This window comes from Bos indicus x Bos taurus, chromosome 11 (genome assembly GCF_003369695.1).
Source record: "Bos indicus x Bos taurus breed Angus x Brahman F1 hybrid chromosome 11, Bos_hybrid_MaternalHap_v2.0, whole genome shotgun sequence".
Classification (NCBI taxonomy): Eukaryota; Metazoa; Chordata; class Mammalia; order Artiodactyla; family Bovidae; genus Bos; species Bos indicus x Bos taurus.
Window position 1 is genome coordinate 49850262 of NC_040086.1, and position 22243 is coordinate 49872504.

Consider the following 22243-nt stretch of genomic DNA (forward strand, 5'->3'; position numbering starts at 1 on the left):
GTCTTTGGGCTCCCACAGAAAGAGTAACGTGATGGCAATCAGGACCCACGTCCACCACCTCTGCTCCACTCCGTGCCCCCTGTGGGAGGGCTGGGGTGGGAGGGCTGAACTCTCACAGATACCCTTGCTGCTGTGATCGAGAGTCTTCTCATGAGATACACTGAGGGAGATTCAGAAGGCGAAAGGGGCAGAAGACCGTTTTCTTCAATAGTGGTGGCAGTTATGTGCCGGCTCCAGCAGACACAAGTGTGTGCAGTGGCTAGGCTCTGCGTGAGGTTGGCACAGTTTCCTGCAGCTTTCAGACCTCGGATTATAGCTGCTCAGGTGCCTAATGTCAACCATCTGACTTCTGCAGCTGCAGCCACTCCTATAGCTTAGGAAGTACCTCTTCCTTCTTGAAGCACCAAGAGGAGTTGCTGATTTCTGCACTGATATAAGTGGTGCTCCTCGCTTCTCAGTGACTTGAGTCTGTTCTTAACTTTGGTAGGTAGGGGGATGAAGGTGGGGTTGTTGTTGCTGTTCAGTCACTCCATCATGTCTGACTCTTTGCCACTCCATAGACTGCAGCACACCAGGCTTCCCTGTCCTTCACTATCTCCTGGAGTTTGCTCAAACTCATGTCCACCGAGTCCGTGATGCCATCCAATCATCTCATCCTCTGTTGTCCACTTCTCCTGGCTTTAGTTCTTTCCCAGAATCAGGGTCTTTTCAATGAGTCGGCTCTTCACATCAGGTGGTCAAAGTATTGGAGCTTCAGCATCAGTCTTCCAATGAATATTCAGGGTTTATTTCCTTTAGGATTGACTGATTTGATCTCCTTGCTCTCCAAGGGCCTCCCGAGAGTCTTCTCCAGCACCACAGTTTGAAAGCATCAATTCTTTGGTACTAAGCCTTCTTAATGGTCCAACCCTCACATCCGTACATGACTACTGCAAAAACTATAGCTTTGACTAGACTGGCCTTTGTCGGCAAAGTGATGTCTCTGTTTTTTAATATGAAGGTGGAAGAGGGGAGGTAAACAGGAGGGAAGGATTACTGTGGCTGATGCTGTTCTTTCAACTTCCTGTTAAGCGGGTGTCATGGCCTTCTCCAGAGGTCCACATCCTAGTTGAGTGGTATCCAAGTTCTTGGCTCATATTAGGGCAAGGAAGCAACAGATTCTATTGGCAAAATGGTTTGCAAAACACAGTCGTTGGACTTCTCTGGTGGTATAGTGGGTAAGAATCCACCTGCCAATGCAGGGCACATGGGTTCAGGGACATGGATTCGACCCCTGGTCTGGGAAAATTCCACATGCCAGAGAGCAACTAAGCCTGAATGCCACAACTACTGAGCATGTGTGCTGCAACTTCTGAAGCCCACATGCTTAGAGTCCGTGCTCTGCAACAAGAGAAACCACCACAAGGAGAAGCCCACACGCAGCAACCAAAACTAGCCCCCACTCGCCGCAACTAGAGAAAGCCTGTGCACAGCAAAGAAGATCCAGCACAGCCAAATAAATAAAAATTTAAAAAACAAACCACCCCAAAGTGGCTGCTCCATGTCAGCACTGGCCCAGCAACCTCTGAGGTGGCAGGGGCGCCAGTGCACCTGGGGGGGACTTGGCCAGTTTTCACTTGAAAATGTTAGTGGCTCAGTTGTGTCTGACTCTTTGCAACCCTATGGACTGTAGTCTGCCATGCTCCTCTGTTCATGGGATTCTCCAGGCAAGAATACTGGAGTAGGGAGCCACTTCCTTCTCTAGGGGATCTTCCTGACCCAGGGATCAACCTGGGTCTCTTGCTTGGCAGGCACCTGAGCCATCTTTACCATCTGAGCCACCAGGGAAGCCCAGTAGTTTTATCCTAAAGTGGAAAGTTCCTCTGTACTTGGGCAGGAGTGACCTGCTCTTTCCTGAGAGCACCACAGGCTCTTCTAAGAATTGCAATCCAGCCCCACAGGGTGGAGGAATGTCACCATGGGCCCAGATCTCATGCATTGGGCTCTTAATCTGGTCAGAAATGGAAGGACCTAGGGCCATGTGACTGACATGTACACTGGGCCTTTCATATTCATGTAAAGAGGAAGGAAGCCCTGATAGATGAGGAAGTCCTGGGCTCTGACTCTGCCCAACCCCTCTCTGCCCCTTCATGCTGGGCCCAACTCCTTACAAATGGGAAGCTGCCTCTCACATGCGGGAGGGGGAGTAGGCTTAAGATGTGAGGGTTAAACCCACTGCTTTCGCATCAGAGTTTAAATCACAAGCAGAAAGAAAGAACCCAAACACTTTATTCTAGGTATAAAAGAAATAAAAGCCACACTTGCTGCATTTACGCCAGATTACAAGTAAAGCCCTTTTGCTTATTTGTAAGTTATACAGAATTTTCTCCCCATTAGGGAAAGATCTCTGGTCTTGTTCTTTTTCAGCACAGAGGTGGGATGTTTTCACTCATTTAGCTGGCAGAGCAAAGCCGATCCTTTGGCAATCCAGTAATCTTTCGACCGCTTGGAGGGTAAGAGGATGGTCACCACAAAGTTGGTTGAATGACCTAGTTAAGGATACAAGGAAAAAAGTGTTAAAGAACAACCTCTTAATATAAAAATCATGGTACCAGGAGTCAAGACATCTGGGTTCTAGACCTGTCTGTGCCTCTAAAGAGGCAACAATCATCTGTGGATTTCAGTTTTATGCTCCATAAAATGAAGATGTTAGAACAAATGATCCTTTAGGACTTGTCCAGTTTAGACCTTGTATAACCTTAGAAATTATGTTTCAATCTCCCTTCAGTCTGTCTTTGAGCATTGCACTAGGATTGAGGCCTGAGCTTTTAGTGAGACTCAGGGGATGTGGTTGGTAGGTTAGGCATCCATCCATTTGTCCATCTGCTTGTCTGTCCATCCATCTATCCATTTGTCCATCTGCTTTTCCATCTATCCTTCAATCCATCCATCCATCCATCTGCTTGTCCATCCATCCATCCATCCATCTATCCATCTGCCCATCCATCCACTTGTCGATATGCTTGTCTCCATCCATCCATCCATCCATCTGCCCTTTGTTCCACCCAGCAGGTAGGCACTGGAGTCCTGAGTCAGAGGTATTTTGTCCTCACCTCTGAGACATCTGAAGTAAGAGACCAGTTTTGCAGTTTCTTCATCATGGGCCTGTGTGGATGAGGATGAGAAGACCTCAAGACCAGGATGAGAAGAAGAGAGCCTTGCCCTCAAGATGGGTGCTGCTATTTCTGGCATTCACAGCAAACTTCATCTGCCTGGAAGTTGGGGAGACTGGGGGTGTCCCCAGCAGAGAATGCCTACACCTCCCTTCTCCTTATCTTTGTATGTCATTCCCTGCATGTGCCTTGGTGAGTGCTTAGGTAACATTTTATAGCAGTATTACAGTAGATATATGTATAGCAACCATTTGTGTGGTTTGAGATACAAATCAGGTCCACACCTTGCAACAGTGATGTGTCTCTTGGATCTCTTTCGATGGTAGTCTCCCTCTGTGTTTCTTTTGCCACTCCTTTGTAATATATTTGTTGGAACAAACAGGCTGTTTGTCCCATAGCGCTTCCCGGAGTCTGGCTTTTGTTGACAGTGTCCCTTTGGTGATTTTACACATGTTCCCCTATCCCTCTAAGAGTAGTTAGATCTAGAGGTGTGATCACATTCAGGGTTGAGGTTTTTTTGGCAAGAATACTTCCTAAGTGGTGTGCATTGCCATCAGGAAACGCCTCGTGTCTGGTTGTCTTTTTTTGAAAGGAATGTCCACAGAAGCTAATTATTACTTGTTTAGTTGCCAAGTTATGTGACTCCTTTGTGACCCCATGGACTGTAGCCTATCGGGCTCCTCTGTCCATGGAATTCTCTAGGTTAGAATATTAGAGTGGGTTGCCATTCCCTTCTTCAGGGGATCTTCTCGTCTCCTTCACTGGCATGTGGATTTTTTACCACTGAGCCACCAGGGAAGCTCAATTACTACTTAAAGCCATTATTTCATTTAGGTTAATTATTTAAAATTTTAATGATGATTAAGTCCATCTGTGATTTAATATTTGTAGTGATATGAGATAAAGATCTTAGTTTGGCATAACCAGTTGTCCCAGGATCATTTATGGAATAATCTCCCTCTTCCTGACCAATTTTAAATGATACTGCTATTACATGTCAAGTTCCCCATATGCACAGTGTGTTTCTGGGCTGTCTATCCAGTACAAAATTTGATCTGTTCACTGAGTCTTGTGCCAGTGCATTGTCATCCTCTTCCTGAAAACCACAGAGTTTCTGTTGGAATTTTAGCCAGTAATAAATAAGAGGAGAAATGAGTCGGTTAAAAAATGGGCAAAAGATTGGAACAGACACATCTGAGAAGATGTAAATAAGCACCAGAAAAGATGGTTACTGTCACTAGTCATTGCTGCTGCTGCTGCTAAGTCGCTTCAGTCGTGTCCGACTCTGTGCGACCCCATAGACGGCAGCCCACCAGGCTCCCCCGTCCCTAGGATTCTCCAGGCAAGAACACTGGAGTGGGTTGCCATTTCCTTCTCCAATGCATGAAAGTGAAAAGTGAAAGTAAAGTCGCTCAGTTATGTCCAACTCTTAGCGACCCATGGACTGCAGCCCACCAGGCTCCTTCGTCCATGGGATTTTCCAGGCAAGAGTACTGGAGTGGGTTGCTATTGCCTTCTCTGAATCATTAGGGAAATGAAAATTAGATACCACTATATTCTATTATCGGAGAAGGCAATGGCACCCCACTCCAGTACTCTTGCCTGGAAAATCCCATGGATAGAGGAGCCTGGTAGTCCATGGGGTCGCCAAGAGTCAGACATGACTGAGCGACTTCCCTTTCACTTTTCACTTTCATGCATTGGAGAAAGAAATGGCAACCCACTCCAGTGTTCTTGCCTGGAGAATCCTAGGGACAGGGGAGCCTGGTGGGCTGCCGTCTATGGGGTCACACAGAGTCGGACATGACTGAAGTGACTTAGCAGCAGCATATTCTATTATCCATCTATCATCAAGCTATCTGTCTGTCATCTATCATCTAAAATTAAAAGGACTGATCATACTAAGTGGTGGTGAGGATCTGGAGGATCTAGAACCCCCATATACTGCTGGTGGGGATGTTAAGTGCTGTGGCTGCTTTGGAAAACATTTTGGCTGTATCTTAAAAGGTTAAACATATACCTACTGCATGAGTCATCATTCCATTCCTAGATACTTATCCAAGGTAAATAAAGCATATATCCCTACAAAAACTTGTAAATACCATATTAATTTAAAAAATACCTTTGAATAATGTGTGTTTTAGACTTGTCATGGGAGTGGTAGATCATGTGACATGAGTGGCTACCTTAGTTCTATTCTGTACCTTGCCCTGAGAGGACATCCTTTAACTGAGAAAAAGAAATATCATCAGTATCTACACATCCTCCATTGAAATGAAAACAACTGTTTCAGTTCTTTTTGCCCTGCTCTCCCATCCCATATTTCTGTCATTTGGAAATTTAGTTCCAAGTTATTATAAATTCATTTCTATCATCAAATATTAAAGATTTAACTCTCTGTGTGTGTGAGTTTTAAATAGAGGATCAGTAGTGATTAATATAGAGACTGTGTGTGTTCAAGACAGTTGTTATTACAACTTGCCTTTCAGATGGTAATCTGGTTGCATTTGCCATTCTAGTTTAAGCTTGTTTATCTTCAACACTTTGAAGAGGTGTCTCTATTTTCTTTTTATATGCACTGTGGATAATGAGACATGTCTGAAGTCAATCTGAGTCTCATTTTCTGAAATTTTATTTCCAGCCTATTAATAATTTTATCTCTTTGAGAATTTTCTTTCTGATAATCATAAGTATCACTTTGATATATCTAGGTTTCTTTTAAAATTTGATTGTTTATTGGCTTGTTGTATATTTAAAAAATTACCTCTTCTATTTTGTGAGCTCTCTTAACCTGAGAACTCAAGTGTTTCTTCGGTTCTGGGAAATTATCAGCCACTTTTTCAAATATTATTGCTCTTTCATTTTTCTCTCTTTTCTCTTTACAGATTACCTACTAGATAAATGTTGGAAATTTTGACTCTTTCCACAGTGTTATGTTAAAAAAAAATTGCTTTGAGCTGTATTTTTAGGGATTTCCTCAGTGCATTCTCTTGGCTCACTCTTTAGCTATCTGCATTCAGTCTTTCAGCTTATCTGTTGATAATGGCTTTCTAAAGATCTGGTTCCTCTTTTTCAGGGCTGTATCTCAGTTTCAGGACTACTAAGATCTCCCCCTTTGTACCATGGCATTCATTTATTTATTTTAAAATCTCTTTCTATGCTGAGTTTCAATGTTTTAGTGTCTACTCATTTTGAAATTAGGAGATGTTGCTCAATAAACTATTTTCAACTCATTACCACCACCAGACTAATGGAAGCAAGCATTGATTTTATAATATTAATCTATACTCAGCATTAAAATGAATAGAATTTACAGCATTGATAAATTTGTATGTTATAAGCGGCCTTATTTTAAAACTGGCTAATTGATCCAATATCACCATTTGTACATTACAAAAAAGCATTTGGATTTTGATTGTAGTCTGCATTTAGTCATTATTTATATGCCAATGTAAGAATGTCCTCACCTGTGGTTGAGAGGGTTCCTGCTCGAGCCCCTGTCTTATAAAGCGGGGAGTGGTAGAGTGTTGGGCTTGGCTCATAATTTTGTCGTGGTTCAAAATGCACCACGGGCAGCATCGGATTCATCTGTCCGGGCAGTGCATCTTCTATCACCATGTCCTTATTATCCCATCGAGAAGCATCCATGAACATCCCATGGACAAGAACGCCATCCTCAGGAGAGGGCAACTGAAAGATACGTAGACGTTCAGAGGTCAGAAGAGCAGGAGGGGTCGCCCTCTTGGGCCCCATCCTAGTCCTACATCCTCAATCAGTTTGAAGAACTATTCTAGAGATTCTCTTATCCCTCACATCTTAGGGAGGAAAATGCCAAGGCTCCAAGAGGTGATATAGTTTGCTTTTCAGTTTGTCACCAAATCTCATACTGTTCACACTCTACAAGGCTGTCTGGTACATGGTACCCCAGGGAAACCCACTGATGGGCTTCAGTCTCTGATACCAAGATGTTAGGACTTTCCCCTTCTCATGGAAAGTGGCCACGGGGGCTGTGATTATCATCTGTTATTTTTAGCAAGGCCTTTCAAGGATCTGAGTGCTCTTCCAGACGATAGATTATGTATCTGTGACAATATTTGCAGAATGCTTATGGAGAATTTTTTAAAAGAAATTTTGTGAGAGAAAGAGACAGAGACCCTATCCCTCAATGTCCTGTGATTAGATGTCATCACTAGCGTCTAGTTTTTGCCAGGTGTGAGCTTTGTGTATCCTTCCTCAAACACTGAGTGAATCTGGCCAGTCCTGGGGCCCTAGATCTTTTTACAATTGGAGCTTCACACCTGCAGACAGAGGACTAAGCAGTGTGGTTTTAAGTGGTATGTTTTATAGTGAATCAAAGGATGATAAGCTCTTTTGGGTTGGACTTTACTTTCTCGCATCTTGTAGTTTGTCCCATGGATACAGCGTGGTGCAGTGGGCCTTCCTGTTATCGGGGCTGCCATATACACTTGTGCAGGTTTGCCTGAGTAGAGGCTGAAACCATCCTGCCATGCGCTTGTCAGGCTGTGTGTAGGAGTCATCTGCACACACCTCCAAGAGGAGTGCCTTTTCCTAAACGGCATGAAGGCAGCACTGGGCTGACAGTGGCCCTGTTGTTGCTAACAGAACTCCAGTTGTCTAACAGTCTCTTGCTGTGTTTTCTGGGAGGACCAAGAGATGGGCTGACTATACAGTCTGCAGCCTCCACAGAAGGCAGAGATTCCCAGGCATCGCTATGGCTCACTGAACATGACCCATGTGGAGACGTGTGTGTACTGGTATGGCTGGAGGGCAGAGACACCAGTAGCTACTGTGAACTTCTGTCTGTCAGTTGGCCTATGTGGCAGATATAGCATGCCAGGCACAGAGCAGGGCCAACATCCAGAATGGCCTGGATGAAGGCTTTTATGTGGGTATTGTCCTGCCCTCCTGCAGACTCATTATTCCTGACCTGGGCCTGCGACACTCTCCTGGCTGAGAAGGGTCTCAAAATAACAGTGAGTGCATTTCAAAATTGATTTCCTCCCTACTTTTACAAGCTAATACTTTAAGATAAAAAAATTTTGATGCTAAAACAAATGTTCTTAAAGACATAAACTCTTTCATTGGCATTTTAAGATAAAGGCAATTAAGAGGCATGGGGAATTACAGTATTTTGTAGAGTAATCCATGAATATGGGGTCAATCTTACCTTTGTGCATCTTTGCTATTCAGAGCAAAGACTAGATCAAGCAGATCTGAGTGGGGTGGATACTGATTAAATTACCCAGGAGAAATTCCTATTAATACTATGATATTTCAAGGAAAGCCACTAAAAGTCACATACCCCATATACACTGACCGGCTAGTGAATACATTCTTAGCAAAAGCAATCTGGAACAGATCTTTGATGTCATAGCACGCATAGAAAATGACATTTATAAGCCCCACTGGGATGGACAGGTGCTCTGGAGGCCGGAAAATGACATTTATAAGCCCCACTGGGATGGACAGGTGCTCTGGAGGCCCCCCCCCCCCATCCCCATTGATATCTCAGTACATTGGAGGCGGCCAGCTCAGATGGGCAGCAGTGAGTCTCAGCCCTGGCTGTATGCTGGAAGCACCCAGGGAGCTTTAACAAGTAGATGACTGATGTCACTGGGGTGATTCTGATGCAACTTGATGTGGTCTGGGCATCAGGATGTTTTTAAAGCTCCAGAGACGATTTTAACCTGCAATCCAGGTTGAGATATTTTAGAGTAGGGGTTCTCAAACTTGAGAAGAACCCCCTGGAGGACTTATTAAAATATAGATTTCTGGATCCCAGTCCAGAGTTTCTGATTCTATCTGGAATGGGTCCTTGGGACCCATAAATAAATGCTAATTTACTTTACTTAAAAAAAAATTAAGTATGTTGTGTTAGTTTCAGGCACAGCGATTCAGTTATACATATATATGTGTGTGTATATATATGTACATGTGTGTATCTACTTGTATATGTGTATGTGTTTAGTTGCTCAGTCGTGTCCGACTCTTTGTGACCCTTTGGACAGTAGCCCGTCAGGCTCCTCTGTCCATGGAATTTTCCAGACCAGAATACTGGAGTGGGTTGCCGTTTCCTCCTCCAGGGGCTCTTCCTGACTCAGGCAGGGATCAAACCTGCATCTCCTGTGTCTCCTGCGTTGCAGGCGGATTTTTTACCCACTGAGCCATTGAGGAAGCCTCATATACTTGTATATATATATTCTTTTTCAGATTCTTTTCCCTTACAGATCATTATAAAATATTGAGTATAGTTCCCTGTACCACACAGTAGGTCTTTGTTGCTTATCTGTTTTACATATAGCAGTGTATATGTCTTAATCCCAACCTGTTAATTTATCCCTCCTCCCCTCTCCCCACTTTGGTAACCATAGTTTCCTTTCTACATCTGTGGGTCTGTTTTCTGTTTTGCAAATAAGTTCATTTCCAATAAGTGCTCAGGTGATGCTGAGGCTGCTGCTGTGGGGATCACACTTCAAGAATCTCTGTTCTAGAGGGAGTAAACCATGTAAGCAAAGAGCCTGAACTGCTTCCTTAGTGCATTCCTGCCGGTTATGTAATGTAGTTACAGTTACATGATGTGTGAAGTTAGCATATCAGTTCTGCTAGGAGACAGCTGAGTGAATGAGGCAGGAAGGTTTAACTTCTGATAACAGTTATATACTGTGAGTGCGCTACATGGTGGTCACGTGACACCCGCAGTTTCATTGACAATGCATTACAACTCTGAAGTTGGTGGCATGAACCCTATTTTGCAAATGTGAACACTGAGGTGCAGACATGTTAATCATTGCTCTAGCACACACAGCTGGGGAGGGGAAGGCAGAATTTACCCAGGCCTGCTTGATGCTGAAACTCTGGTTTTCAACCTTTTGCTATATTGCCTCCTCTGGTGGCTCAGTGGTAATGAATTCGCCTGCCAATGTGGGTAGATGTGGGCTCAGTCCCTGGGTTGGGAATATCCCCTGAAGGAGGGAATGGCAACCCACTCCAGTATTCTTGCCTGGAGAATCCCATGGACAGAGGAGCCTGGCAGGCTACAGTCCATGGGGTTGCACAGATTCGGACACGACTTAGTGACTAGACAACAAATATTGCCTCCACATGAATGAGAAAGTTACTCTAAGTATCTAAAGAAATAAGCAGTATTGATGTAAAATATATTTCTACAGATCAGACTAATTTAGGTGGTTGCCATCCAGTCACTGGTAATTGGGAGCTTGTCTTGGGAGTCTGACATGACTGAAGCGACTTAGTATGTGTGCATGCATGCATGCTTGGAGGTGTAGACCCATCCTGCCCTCTCCCACTCCTGCGAATGGAAAGTGGAAGGGGTGAGGGAGGGGAGATTGCTCGAGATCCTGATGACAGTAGATAGAAGCTGCTGTGCTGTAACAACGGTCAGGGGGACAGTACCTCTGTGTCCATGGGCAGTTCTTGTCCAAACTGCACTGTCTTGGCAGCTTCTATGACTGTGGCTTGATCCCGATAGACAGGAACCATGTTGTACTTGAAGCTCAGCTCATCTATAGGCAAATTGTATTTCCGAGCGTGATTTTGAAGAGTTCCTATAAATACAAAAGCCAGAAAGCTGAGTTGCTATTATCCAAACATAGCTTCCACTTGCTTGGACCAGGATGCTCTAGCATTAAAGAGCTTCCTCTCCATCCAGAAGACCCAACCGTTAACATCTTACTCTGAATTACTGAGAGGGGTGGAGTCAAAATTTTGGTCCTGGTGGGAAAGAGAGGGAGGGCCAAGTCTAAAGTGCACTGCTCTGCCAATGGGGGAGACAAGCCAGCAAGGGCATTTCAGAAACCGATCTTCCCAACTTTTAACATCTTGCTTAGCTTGTCCTGTATGGCCTGTTTCTGGGCTGTGTATGATGGACTCGGGATGAGACAGATTAAGAGCTGGGCTAATTAGCATCTAGGGCTTCCCTGGTGGCTCAGTGGTAAAGAATCCACTTGCCAATGCAGGAGATGCAAGAGATGTGAGTTCAATCTCTGGGTCATGAAGATCTCCTGGAGAAGGAAATGGCAACCCATTCTAGTACTTCTTGCCTGGGAAATCCCATGAACAGAGGTGCCTGGCGGGCTATAGTCCATTGGTTGCAAAGATCTGGACAGGACTTGGAGACTAAACAACAACAAAATTAGCATCTAGGAGCCCAGAGGCCTTAATGCCCTCTGGGGCTCACTGGCCAGAATCTCTGAGGACCACTGGAGGAACAGCAAAAATATTTTTTTAGAGAGAAGGAAGCTGCTCAGAGTTGGAGCCAAAGAAATTGGAGAGCAGGTGGTGTCCTGAGCATGGGTCCCATGGGGACTTGGGGCAGCTGTGTGCATTCTCAGGGAAGCAGCTTTTAGACTTGTAAACTGAGAGCAGCAGGGATTAAGTTGTTGGGGGAATGCCTGCTATTTCTGCCATCCTTTTCCTCTGCAAGTGAGGAAGAGCAGGGCCTTGTTGGGCTGCTGTATAATCAATTCCCCTTGGTTTAGGCCATCAGCAATCATGCCATTTTCCCAGTTCCCAGAAACCCAGCACAACTCATCACACACTTATTGATTTTTTTCCTATGGGGATTTTTCTAGGGAAAGCAGTGATACCTGTTAGAAATCCTTGAGGAAAGAAGAAACCGGAGATCCAGAAGGACTTGGGCTGTCCTCTTTTGAGCCACAGCTAAAGGAGAAACATTATACTATAATGTACTTTTTTTTTTTCTGAGATAGCAACTGTCATTTAAGTCAGAGTTATATTTCTGAGGGTCTCTTAGGAGGTAGAATCTAAACCGATCCTGAGTTATCACCAGCCCCATTCTTACTGCCTGCCCTGTCCCCCTTCCTCACCTACCAGGCTGACCATAAACCCAGAACCTGGTTATTATGGAGGTTCTAGAAGAAGGCGATAACAGCAAGGTCACGCCTGGCCATTTGGACCCATGTCAGATTGGTTCTGTACCTCATGATGGGGGTCCCATGAACGAGATCTGAACCCCAAGGATGGCCTGGAATTAAAATGAAAAGTGGGGATAAGGGCACAGGGCAAACTACACTATAATCAGTGCATGATTTTCAAAGTGATGCTATTCCAGAAGTTTCTGTTTGGATTCAGATGATCCCTCAATGGTTGTCAATATTTCAGTTAGTGAGGGCTTCCTAAGGACCCCAGAGCCAACCATATTGTCAGACTGATCACACCCCAAAGAAGTAAATTTTCTTACGTCCACAAATGCAGTCCTCAGAATAAGGTCTTTGACCCAAGATCCTAGTGGCTTCAGGGATGGGTAGGCGGTATTGGACCATAGAGAGGGAACCTGGTTGTTGAGGAAACTGTTATACACCTTTTCCATTTCTTCAGACATCACCACCAATCCAGCAATGGCTTTGTTGAGTGTATCTAGAGAGGTCTGAAAGAACAAGAAAGGATTGGTGCCTTTCACAGATGTTTTTATCAGATGGGGATGACCCTCGTTCATGATGGCAGGTGTTGCCTTGGGCTGAAGGGCCCGCTTGGTGGCTGGTGTCCTCTATGCAGACACTCTGCTGGGTCAGACCTTCCAATCTTCATGCAGTTTTTACAACCTGTGACACAGAGGTGTAAGACCTTGGAGTGGGCATGGTTTAGGCAGTTAGTAGCATGATACAGTGAAGTGGATGGAGAAGGGAAGGTGGAGAAATGTCCCCCAAGCATTTTGAGAAATGCCACTGTCCAGCTCTCCTCCAGGCTGAAGGAAGAATGAGCCTTACGGTTAGTGATCTGGGAACCATGGAGGGGGCTGGGGTCATGGGAAGTACCTCCAACTCTATCCAGAGGGTGCCTGCAGCCCCAGCAGTTATAGCAGGAAGGGGAGATTCTTAGATGAGACCAGTCTTTCAGTTGATACCAGAGAGCTTCCTTATACTGGAAATACTTCTTTAAAGGTACACTCCTTATCCTCCCCTCATCTCAACAAAAGACAGAGGCTGGCAGCAGTCCTGGGAGACACTGGGCCAGCAGCAGCCATGGGAAATAAAAAGCACTATCTGCTACCAGGCTAAAGGTAAAGGCAGGGTGTATAGATTTGTATAGGGGTTTCCCAGTAGCTCAGCAGTAAAGAATCTGCCTGCCAGTGCAGGAGATGTGGGTTCAATCTCTGGTCTGCAAGATCTCCTGCTCCTGGAGAAGGAAATGGCAACCCACTCCAGTATTCTTGCCTGGGAAGTCCCATGGACAGAGGAGCCTGGCAGGCTATAGTCCATAGGGTCTCAAAAGAGTCAGACACGACTTAGTGACTGAACAACAACAACATAGATTTGTATATTGCTCTCATGGGTTCCAGTTTTGTGAAAACTGCTGCCATATACAGGGGAAATATTACAGGAAGATATTAGAGGGCAAATTTATGTTGATGAAAGTGTCCGATTCTTTGAGAACCCATGGACCATAGCCCACCAGGCTTCTCTTGTCCATGGGATTCTCCAGGCTAGAATACTGGAGTGGGTTGCCATGCCCTGCTCTAAGGGATTGTCCTGATCTAGGGATCGAAATCGCATCTCTTACCTCTCCTGCATTGGCAAGCGGGTTCTTTACCACTAGTGCCACCTAGGAAGCCCAAGTCCTAGGACCAGATGCAAATAGTTTTAGAGACAAGGTGACATGCGGATAAGACAGGGCTAGTCATCCTTCTATTCCTTCATGGAGTTTTTCCCCTCTTCGCATCTCTTCTCACAAGAGGCAGTGCTAGAAAAGAGGAGTTTTAAGTAGATATGCCCTTAGGATCTGAGGAACCATATGTAGCAGAGCAGAAGAAAAGAGCCTTTCAGTTCAGTTCAGTTCAGTTGCTCAGTCGTGTCCGACTCTTTGGACCCCATGAATCGCAGCACACCAGGCCTCCCTGTCCATCATAAACTCCCGGAGTTCACTCAGACTCACGTCCATTGAGTCAGTGATGCCATCCAGCCATCTCATCTTCTGTCGTCCCCTTCTCCTCTTGCCCCCAATCCCTCCCAGCATCAGAGTCTTTTCCAATGAGTCAGCTCTTCGCATGAGGTGGCCAAAGTACTGGAGTTTCAGCTTCAGCATCATTCCCTCCAAAGAAATCCCAGGGCTGATCTCCTTCAGAATGGACTGGTTGGATCTCCTTGCAGTCCAAGGGACTCTCAAGAGTCTTCTCCAACACTACAGTTCAAAAGCATCAATTCTTCGGCACTCAGCCTTCTTCACAGTCCAACTCTCACATCCATATATGACCACAAGAAAAACCATAGCCTTGACTAGACGGACCTTTGTTGGCAAAGTAATGTCTCTGCTTTTGAATATGCTATCTAGGTTGGTCATAACTTTCCTTCCAAGGAGTAAGCGTCTTTTAATTTCATGGCTGCAGTCACCATCTGCAGTGAATTTGAAGCCCCCCAAAATAAATTCTGACACTGTTTCCACTGTTTCCCCATCTATTTCCCATGAAGTGATGGGACCGGCCAGGGCCAAAACACCACTCGACCTTAGACACCAAAAATGGAAGAAGGTAGCAGAAGACATATCTAAGATGCGTGGAGAACACTTGAGTCAGATCGCTGCAAGGAGCAGGCCTCCAGTGCTGTCTAGATCAGTGGAAAGCAGACAGAGGTCACGTTGCCGCCAGTTCTCCCAGAGGCAGCGGCTGACAAGCAGTCATGTTCAGTGAGAAGAATGCACTTCAGATCTTTCTCCCTTATATTTAGAAGCCTACATCCCTGAGGGACCTCATCTGTCCCAGGACCTGCCTGGTCTCATGGTCCTGAACCATCAGGAGGCCAGTGAGCTCACCAAGATGGCAGCCCAAAGCCCCGGATGCTCCCACCCTCCCTTGGCCTTGTTGCCGCCACAGTGCAACCTTGCTGTTTGCTGGGTGAAGTGAAGGTGAGGCTGCGACACAGCCAGAGCCAGGCAGGAGTGGGCAGGGGTCAGGATGAGGGAGCTCTCTGGTGCAGGCCCAGCACCCCATGGTGGCCACTACCCTGCCTCTAATGGGAGTGCTCAGCTCTGACTCCTGATTGCCTTGCAGCCTGCTTCTCCCTGGGCTCCTCTTTCTTCTGCTTTTATTAGGTGAATTCTTCCGTTAGTGGTGGACACTACTGTTTGACCAGAGGGGATCACTTTGTTCCTGAGAGCCACATTAGTTCACTTGCATGTTCAAATATTCATGGAAGGTTTAGGAGGTGTCAGGCACTGGGGAGACAGAGATGAAGTGTTAGTCACTCAGTTGTGTCTGACTCTTTGTGATCCCATGGACTGTAGTTCGTCAGGCTCTTCTGTCCATGGAATTCTCCAGTCAAGAATACTAGAGTGGGTAGCCATTCCCTTCTCCAGGGGATCATCCCAATCCAGGGATCAAACCCAGGTCTCTTGCATTGCAGGCAGATTATCTACCATCTGAGCCACTCGGAAAGTCCCCAAACAGATATGAATTATGTATTAATACCAGTCCCTTTGTCTTCAAGTTCATTGTCTGCTGGGGGAGCCATACTCGTGGAGGAGTAATTACAAAGCAAGGTGGTATGTTGTACACAAATACAGTGATGGACACAAACATCTCAGGTGATGGAGCCCTGAGAAGGGGGCCCTGTCATCTGGTGGTGGAGGGAAGGACAGGTATTCCAGGAAGACTTTATGAGGAAGTGACATTTGGACTCATCCATCCTTAAGTGGGTGACCATGCATGAGGTGGAAGAGGCCAGAGATGAGCAGAATCCATCTCTTCTTCCTTTGAACAATCTGCTTGCCAAGTAGATGTGGGTTCAGTCCCTAGGTTGAGAAGATCCCCTGGAGAAGGAAATGGCAACCCACTCCAGTATTCTTGCCTGGGAAATCCTGTGGACAGAGGAGCCTGGCAGGCTACAGTCCACGGGGTTGCAAAAAAGTCGGACATGATTGAACGACTAAACAATAACAGCAACCGCATTAGTTTTAGCTGGGCACAGAACAATCCAACACAGAGACTACATTTCCCAGGAACACTTGCAGCTGGAGTGCTGCCATGTGATCAAGTTTTGGCTAAGGGATATAAGAATAAATGATGTATGCCACTTCTGTGTGACATTTTTATGAAGAAGCTGCTGTCCCTTGGCCCTCTTTCCCCTGTTTCAGTGGCTGGCAAAAGGAAACACTTGGAACAGCTCCTTTAGTACCAAAGGTGGAAGTCACCTGTTGAGGCTGGAAGAGCCAGCCTTCCAGTGGGATTCCTGATTAAACTGACAAAGCAAGAGTAACTACTTGCCTTAGGCAGGGGTTCCTCTGGGCTCTTCAGAGAGAGAAGTGAATTCCAATCTTGTTTTTGCCACTGTATTTGGGAATCTTTATCACAGCAGTTTAATCTATACCCTGATTCACTCAATGTAGAAGGTGATGCCCCCTTGCTTACTTAACTTATATGCAAGAGTAGTATATCATGTGAAATGCCAGACTGGATGAAGCACAAGCTAGAATCAAGATTGTAGTGAGAAATATCAATAACCTCAGATACACAGATGACACCACCCTTATGGCAGAAAGTGAAGAGGAACTAAAGAGCCTCTTGATGAAAGTGAAAGAGGAGAGTGAAAAAACTGGCTTAAAACTCAATATTCAAAAAACTATGATCATGGCATCCAGTCACATCACTTCATGGCAAATAGATGGGGACACAATGGAAACAGTGAGAGACTTTATTTTCTTGTGCTCCAAAATCACTGCAGATGGTAACTTCAGCCATGAAATTAAAAGATGCTTGCTCCTTGGAAGAAAAGATATGACAAACCTACACAGCACATTAAAAAGCAGAGACATCACTTTGCCAACAAAGGTCTGTGTAGTCAAAACCTATGGTTTTTCCAGTCGTCATGTATGACGAGTATGAGAGTTGGACCATAATAAAAGCTGAGTGTGAAAGAATTGATGCTTTTGAAGTGTGGTGTTGGAGAAGACTCTTGAGAGTCCCTTGGATAGCAAGGAGATCAAACCAGTCAATCGTAAAGGAAATCAGTCCTGAATATTCATTGGGAGGGCTGATGCTGAAGCTTCCATACTTTGGCCACCTGATGTGAAGAACTGATTCACTGGAAAAGACCCTGATGCTGGGCAAAACTGAAAGCAGGAGGAGAATGGGATGACAGAGGATGAGATGGTTGAATGGCATCACTGACTCAATAGACATGAGTTTGAGCGGGCTCTGGGAGTTGGTGATGGACAGGGAAGCCTGGTGTGTTGCAGTCCATGGGGTCACATGACTGAGTGACTGAACTGAAAAGGTGATAAGCTCTGACCTGACTAGCTGGCCTTCTGGTGCTGCTGTTTACCCAGTAGACCCAAGGTGAAGATGTCACTTATTCAGCTGACCTAGTTTCCCCTCACCCCCATCCCACGAGCGTGGGTATTGTCAGACAACCAGAAACATTTGGAGACTTGATTTCCTAATAGGGAATAGTCAGTCTTTAAAAGATCTACCCTAGTGCTTCCTTGGTGGGCCAGTGGTTAAGAATCTACCTGCCAATGCGGAGGACATGGGTTCAATCCCTGGTCTGGGAAGGTTCCACATGCCACAGGGAAACTAAACCTGTCAGCCACAACTACTGAGCTTGTGCTCTAGAGCCCAGGAACCGAAACTACTGAGCCCACGTGCCACAACTACTGAGCCCCATGTGTCGAGCCCATGCTGTACAAGATAAGCCGTCGTGATGAGAAGCCCATGCATTACAACTAGAGAAAGCCCACAAGCAGCAACAAAGACACAACACAGCCAAAAATAAAAATAAAGTTCATTCACATAAAAAAAAATCTACCGTGGCTGTCCTCTCCAGTCTTATAACTGAGCCTTAATCCTGTGCCAGGTGTTTGGTTCCCTGCTTGGCAGTAAAACTTCCCCTGTTACTGCTCAGTAGTCAGTCTCTGTTTCTCTTATTAAAGTCATGCACAGAGAAACCAGGAAGTCCTGTAGCCATCATTACAAAGTCAAGGGCCTTCGGAAAATATTCCTGAGCATAAGGCAAAAGTTTAAATAGTTATTCTCAAATTTTAGTTGCAATGACATTGTCTGGGGGTGTTCATTTAAAATTCACAGTTGCAGGAATTACTCAAGAATCCTCACTTGGTAGGTCTGGAGTGGAATCAGGGAATTTATACTTGGAACACACAGCATAGTGGATCTTAATGCAGGTGTTTTATGGCCCATACTTAGAGAAACTTGGTTTTCATAGTCTTCACAAAGACTATGGTATTAAATGCTAACTAGACATTGGGCTTCACAGGTGGTGCTAGGGGTAAAGAACCTTCCTCTCAATGCAGGTTAGACATAAGAGACGTAGGTTCTATCCCTGGATCAGGAAGATCCCCTGGAGGAGGGCACAGCAACCTACTCCAGGGTTCTTGCCTGGAGAATCTCATGGACAGAGGAGTCTGGTAGGTTACAGTCCCTGGGGTCCCACAGAGTAGGACAGGACTGAAGCGACTTAGCATCAAGCAGACACTGGGAACAAGCACTGAGTCTGAATCTCTCTTAATTGAGTGCTTAGGTCCCTGCTCAAATTCCTAAAGTGTCAACCAAATTCTAAGGGTGCAAGTTAGGATAATGAAGGGTTTGTAATGCCCTGCAGTCATAAGCCATTATTACAGAAAGGGAACACAGACTAGTGAGAGGAAGGTGAATTAAGGTTTAGACAAGTTGGGCTTGAATGGTTGTTAGCACATCAACATGGAAATGTTCAAGTGATGGGAATGGAAACGTCACATTGTTATACATGCTCCAAAACACTTTGATTCCCAAGAGCAAGGATGGCAGTGAGCACTCATACGTGTATTAGCCTCAGCAGATTGTTAAACCGGTCCACTTCCTGTCCAAGAACAGTGGTCAAGGAGTTAAGGCGTCCTTGAGGATCCTTGACGAAAAGGCTCTCCGAAGCATTTTCCGTCTCCAGAATTTCTGAAATACACACGGCAGATTCATCAGATGGATTATCATTGATTTCTCTTATAACATTGCACTTATCTTAAGCTTTCTTAAAGCCCACTTCTCTTGTCCCTGGGCCCAGGTTGAACGGGAGCAGGCTGTGCACACTTCAGGGGCAAGTGCTACATGGTAGACAAGGGACATCCCTGAGACCAGAGGTGCCAGGGGTCTCAAGTTGTCTCCTCTGCCTTGTGTGTACACAGGGTGTGTAAGCCTCACTCTTCCCTGCACGCCCATGTTGCATCTAGTCACTCGGTCTTATCTGACTTTTTTTGTGGCCCCATGAACTTTAGCCTACCCGGCTCCTCTGTCCATGGGATTTTCTGGGCAAGACTACTGGAGTGGGTGCCATTTCCTTCTCCAGGGCATCTTCCTGACTCAGGGATTGAACCCATGTCTCTGTGTCTCCTGCTTTGCAGGCAGATTCTTTACCACTGGGATGCTGGGGAAGCCCTCCACCTTGCATCTAGGTATCTAGGAGCGGAAGGGCTGGGGGAAAGACACCCCCCAAGAGAGAAGAGATTTGGCTTTTATCTTACTGTTGTTCAAAGGGACTGACTGGATTCTGGAATGATTCCATGGTTCAAACTGGATGAAAAATTGTGCTTTTCTCTTTTCCTATAATCCACCCAGTGGGGACTCATATAAGCTCTGAACAAAGAAGGACCTGCATTCTCCTGACATACCTAAGCAAAGCATGAGAAGATGAGTGGTTCTGAGCTATGGACATTAAGTTCCTTCTAACCACTCATTTTGGCTGCTGTAGAAAAATCACACAGCAGTGTGGGTCAGTGCAAGCTCTTGGGTCCATAGGGCTGTGGTTACAGGCCCCTGTTCTTCTCCTTCTGTCTGTCCCCTTGGGCTATTCCGAATCTCAGTTCTCTTGTTTAGCCAACTGAACCCCTGCCCCCTCAGTCTCAACAGATGGCATTGTTTATCATTTCACAGCAAAAGTACAAACTTCATAAAGCATGGAGAGAAAAACCTCCTAGGTGTCAATGGAACTCTATGAAACAAGAACCTTTATTCTCCATTCATCTGTTCATCCATCCACCCATCATCCATCCATCTTCATCCCTTTTTCCTCCCAGTTCTCCATCTAGTGTTTATTAAAAAATGCTTTCTAAAATAATTCAGTTGCTTTGATATCTATAGAACTCTCTACTCAAGAAGAGATTCTTTTGAGGGCCTGCTTTAGGAGGAACATAACTGGCGTCTGAGGTCACATAGGTCTTTTTTGGGGGGCCTTTAGAGTATTGGTGGGACTTTGCTGGTGGCTTGGATGGTAAAGAATCTGCCTGCAATGCGGGAGACCTGGGTTTGATCCCTGGGTCGGGAAGATCCCCTGGAGAAGGGAATGGCTACCCACTCCAGTATTCTTGCCTGGAGAATTCCATGGACAGAGGTTACAGTTCATGGGGTCCCAAAAATTTGGAGACAACTGAGCGACTTTCACTTCAAGAATATTGGTAAAGCTTAGTGTGATTGTGTGCATGTGTGCTCAGTTGTGGCCAATTCTTTGTGACCCCACAGACCGTAGCCCACCAGGCTCCTCTGAAATTGAGTTTTTCACGCAAGAACACTGGAGTGGATTGCCATTTCTTACTCCAGGGGATCGTCCCGACCCACGGATTGAACCCGAGTCTTCTGCACTGGCAGGTGGATTCTGGACCGCTGCACCACCTGCGTGCGCTACTATGATGTAATAAGAAATACGCATTTTGGTCTTTGTCTCCATCTTCTGGCCAGAGTGCCTAAAACCCTTATAATTTCCTCATTGATAAGAGTGATAGGAGCATCTTTTATATAATTATTGGTTTTTGACCCCAACTCCTGAAATAGCTCTTGATCAGTAAAGGTGAAAGGGGCGTCTTTTATTATTGATAACAAGCCCCTTTCAACCTCAAACTCAAACACCTGAGTTTATTTTAAGGAGGTGACTCTAGTACTGACTCTAGAGATGAGGGGCTGGTTGTCAGGCAAACTAACCATGTGATTAGAGATTTGTACACTCTAGCTTTACTTTCTGATCTCCTGGGAGAGGGGAGGGGCTGGAGGTTGAGTTACTTATTAAGGGCCAATGATTTAACTAATCATGCCTATGTATGGAAGCTTCCATAAAAACCTAACTGAAGGGGTTTGGAGAGTTTCTGGGTTGGTGAACACATCCATGTGCCAGGAGGGTGGTGTACCCAGACTCCTCAGGGACAAAATCTCCTGTCCTTGGGACTCTTCTGGACCTTGTCTTATGTATCTCTTTATCTTGTTGCTTATCTTTATCCTTTATAATATCCTTTAAAATAATCTGGTAAATGTAATTAACTGTTTCCCTGAGTCCTGTGAGCCAGTCTAGAAAATTACTGAACCCCAGAGGGGCTTGTGGGAATCCTTGATCTGTGGCTGGTTGGTCAGAAATAAAGGTCACAACCTGAGGACTTGCAGTTGACTTTTAAAGTGCAGACAGTCTTATGGGTCTGAGCCCTTAACTTGTGGGATTTGTGCCCACTCTGGATAGTTAATGTCATAACAGAGTTGTAGGACATCGAGTTGGTGTCCAGAGAGTTGGAGAATTGCTTAATGTTGTGTAACCCATACACTTGATATCAGAGTATTGTGAATAGAGACAGAAGCACAGTTTGCTTTTATAGTCACTCATTTTTTTTTCTGCCTCATCTTTCTTTTTCCTATAATGACATTTCCAACGATGAACAATAGATTAAGACATCTAAATCTATAGTCACTCTAAGAAAAGCGTGAAAGTGGATCTTCGTGATCATTCAGGAAGATCCCTTAACTCACCAGAAAATGAAGTGAAATAATAAATTATTCTTCTCTACTTCTCACTTCCCAGGTGGCATTAGTGGTAAAGGGCCTGCCTGCCAATGCAGGAGACATAGGAGATGCAAGTTTGATCCCTGAGTCAGGAAGATCCCCTGGAGGAGGGTATGGCAACCCACTCCAGTGTTCTTGCCTGGAGAATCCTATGGACAGAGGAGCCTGGTGGGCTACAGTCCATGGGGTCGCAAAGAGATGGACATAACTGAAATGACTTAGCATATATGCAGGCACTTCTCTTGTTGGAGACAAAAAGTGAAATGGATTCTAGGGCTCTCCAATAGAATATTTTATGAAG

General features: G+C 45.3%; 1 protein-coding gene across 1 annotated transcript in view; it reads right to left on the minus strand.

Moving 5' to 3' along the window:
* Window positions 1–2263: 2263 nt before the first annotated feature.
* DNAH6 (dynein axonemal heavy chain 6) overlaps window positions 2264–22243 on the minus strand; it is a 283738-nt gene continuing 263758 nt past the window's right edge. Inside the window, exons 72-77 of the mRNA XM_027555566.1 lie at window positions 18956–19083; window positions 12394–12579; window positions 11780–11852; window positions 10587–10738; window positions 6620–6842; window positions 2264–2528 (exon numbers count right to left, since the gene is read on the minus strand). Coding sequence (XP_027411367.1) covers window positions 2425–2528; window positions 6620–6842; window positions 10587–10738; window positions 11780–11852; window positions 12394–12579; window positions 18956–19083 — 866 coding nt within the window. The 3' untranslated portion in view covers window positions 2264–2424. The remainder of the gene's footprint in view (window positions 2529–6619; window positions 6843–10586; window positions 10739–11779; window positions 11853–12393; window positions 12580–18955; window positions 19084–22243) is intronic.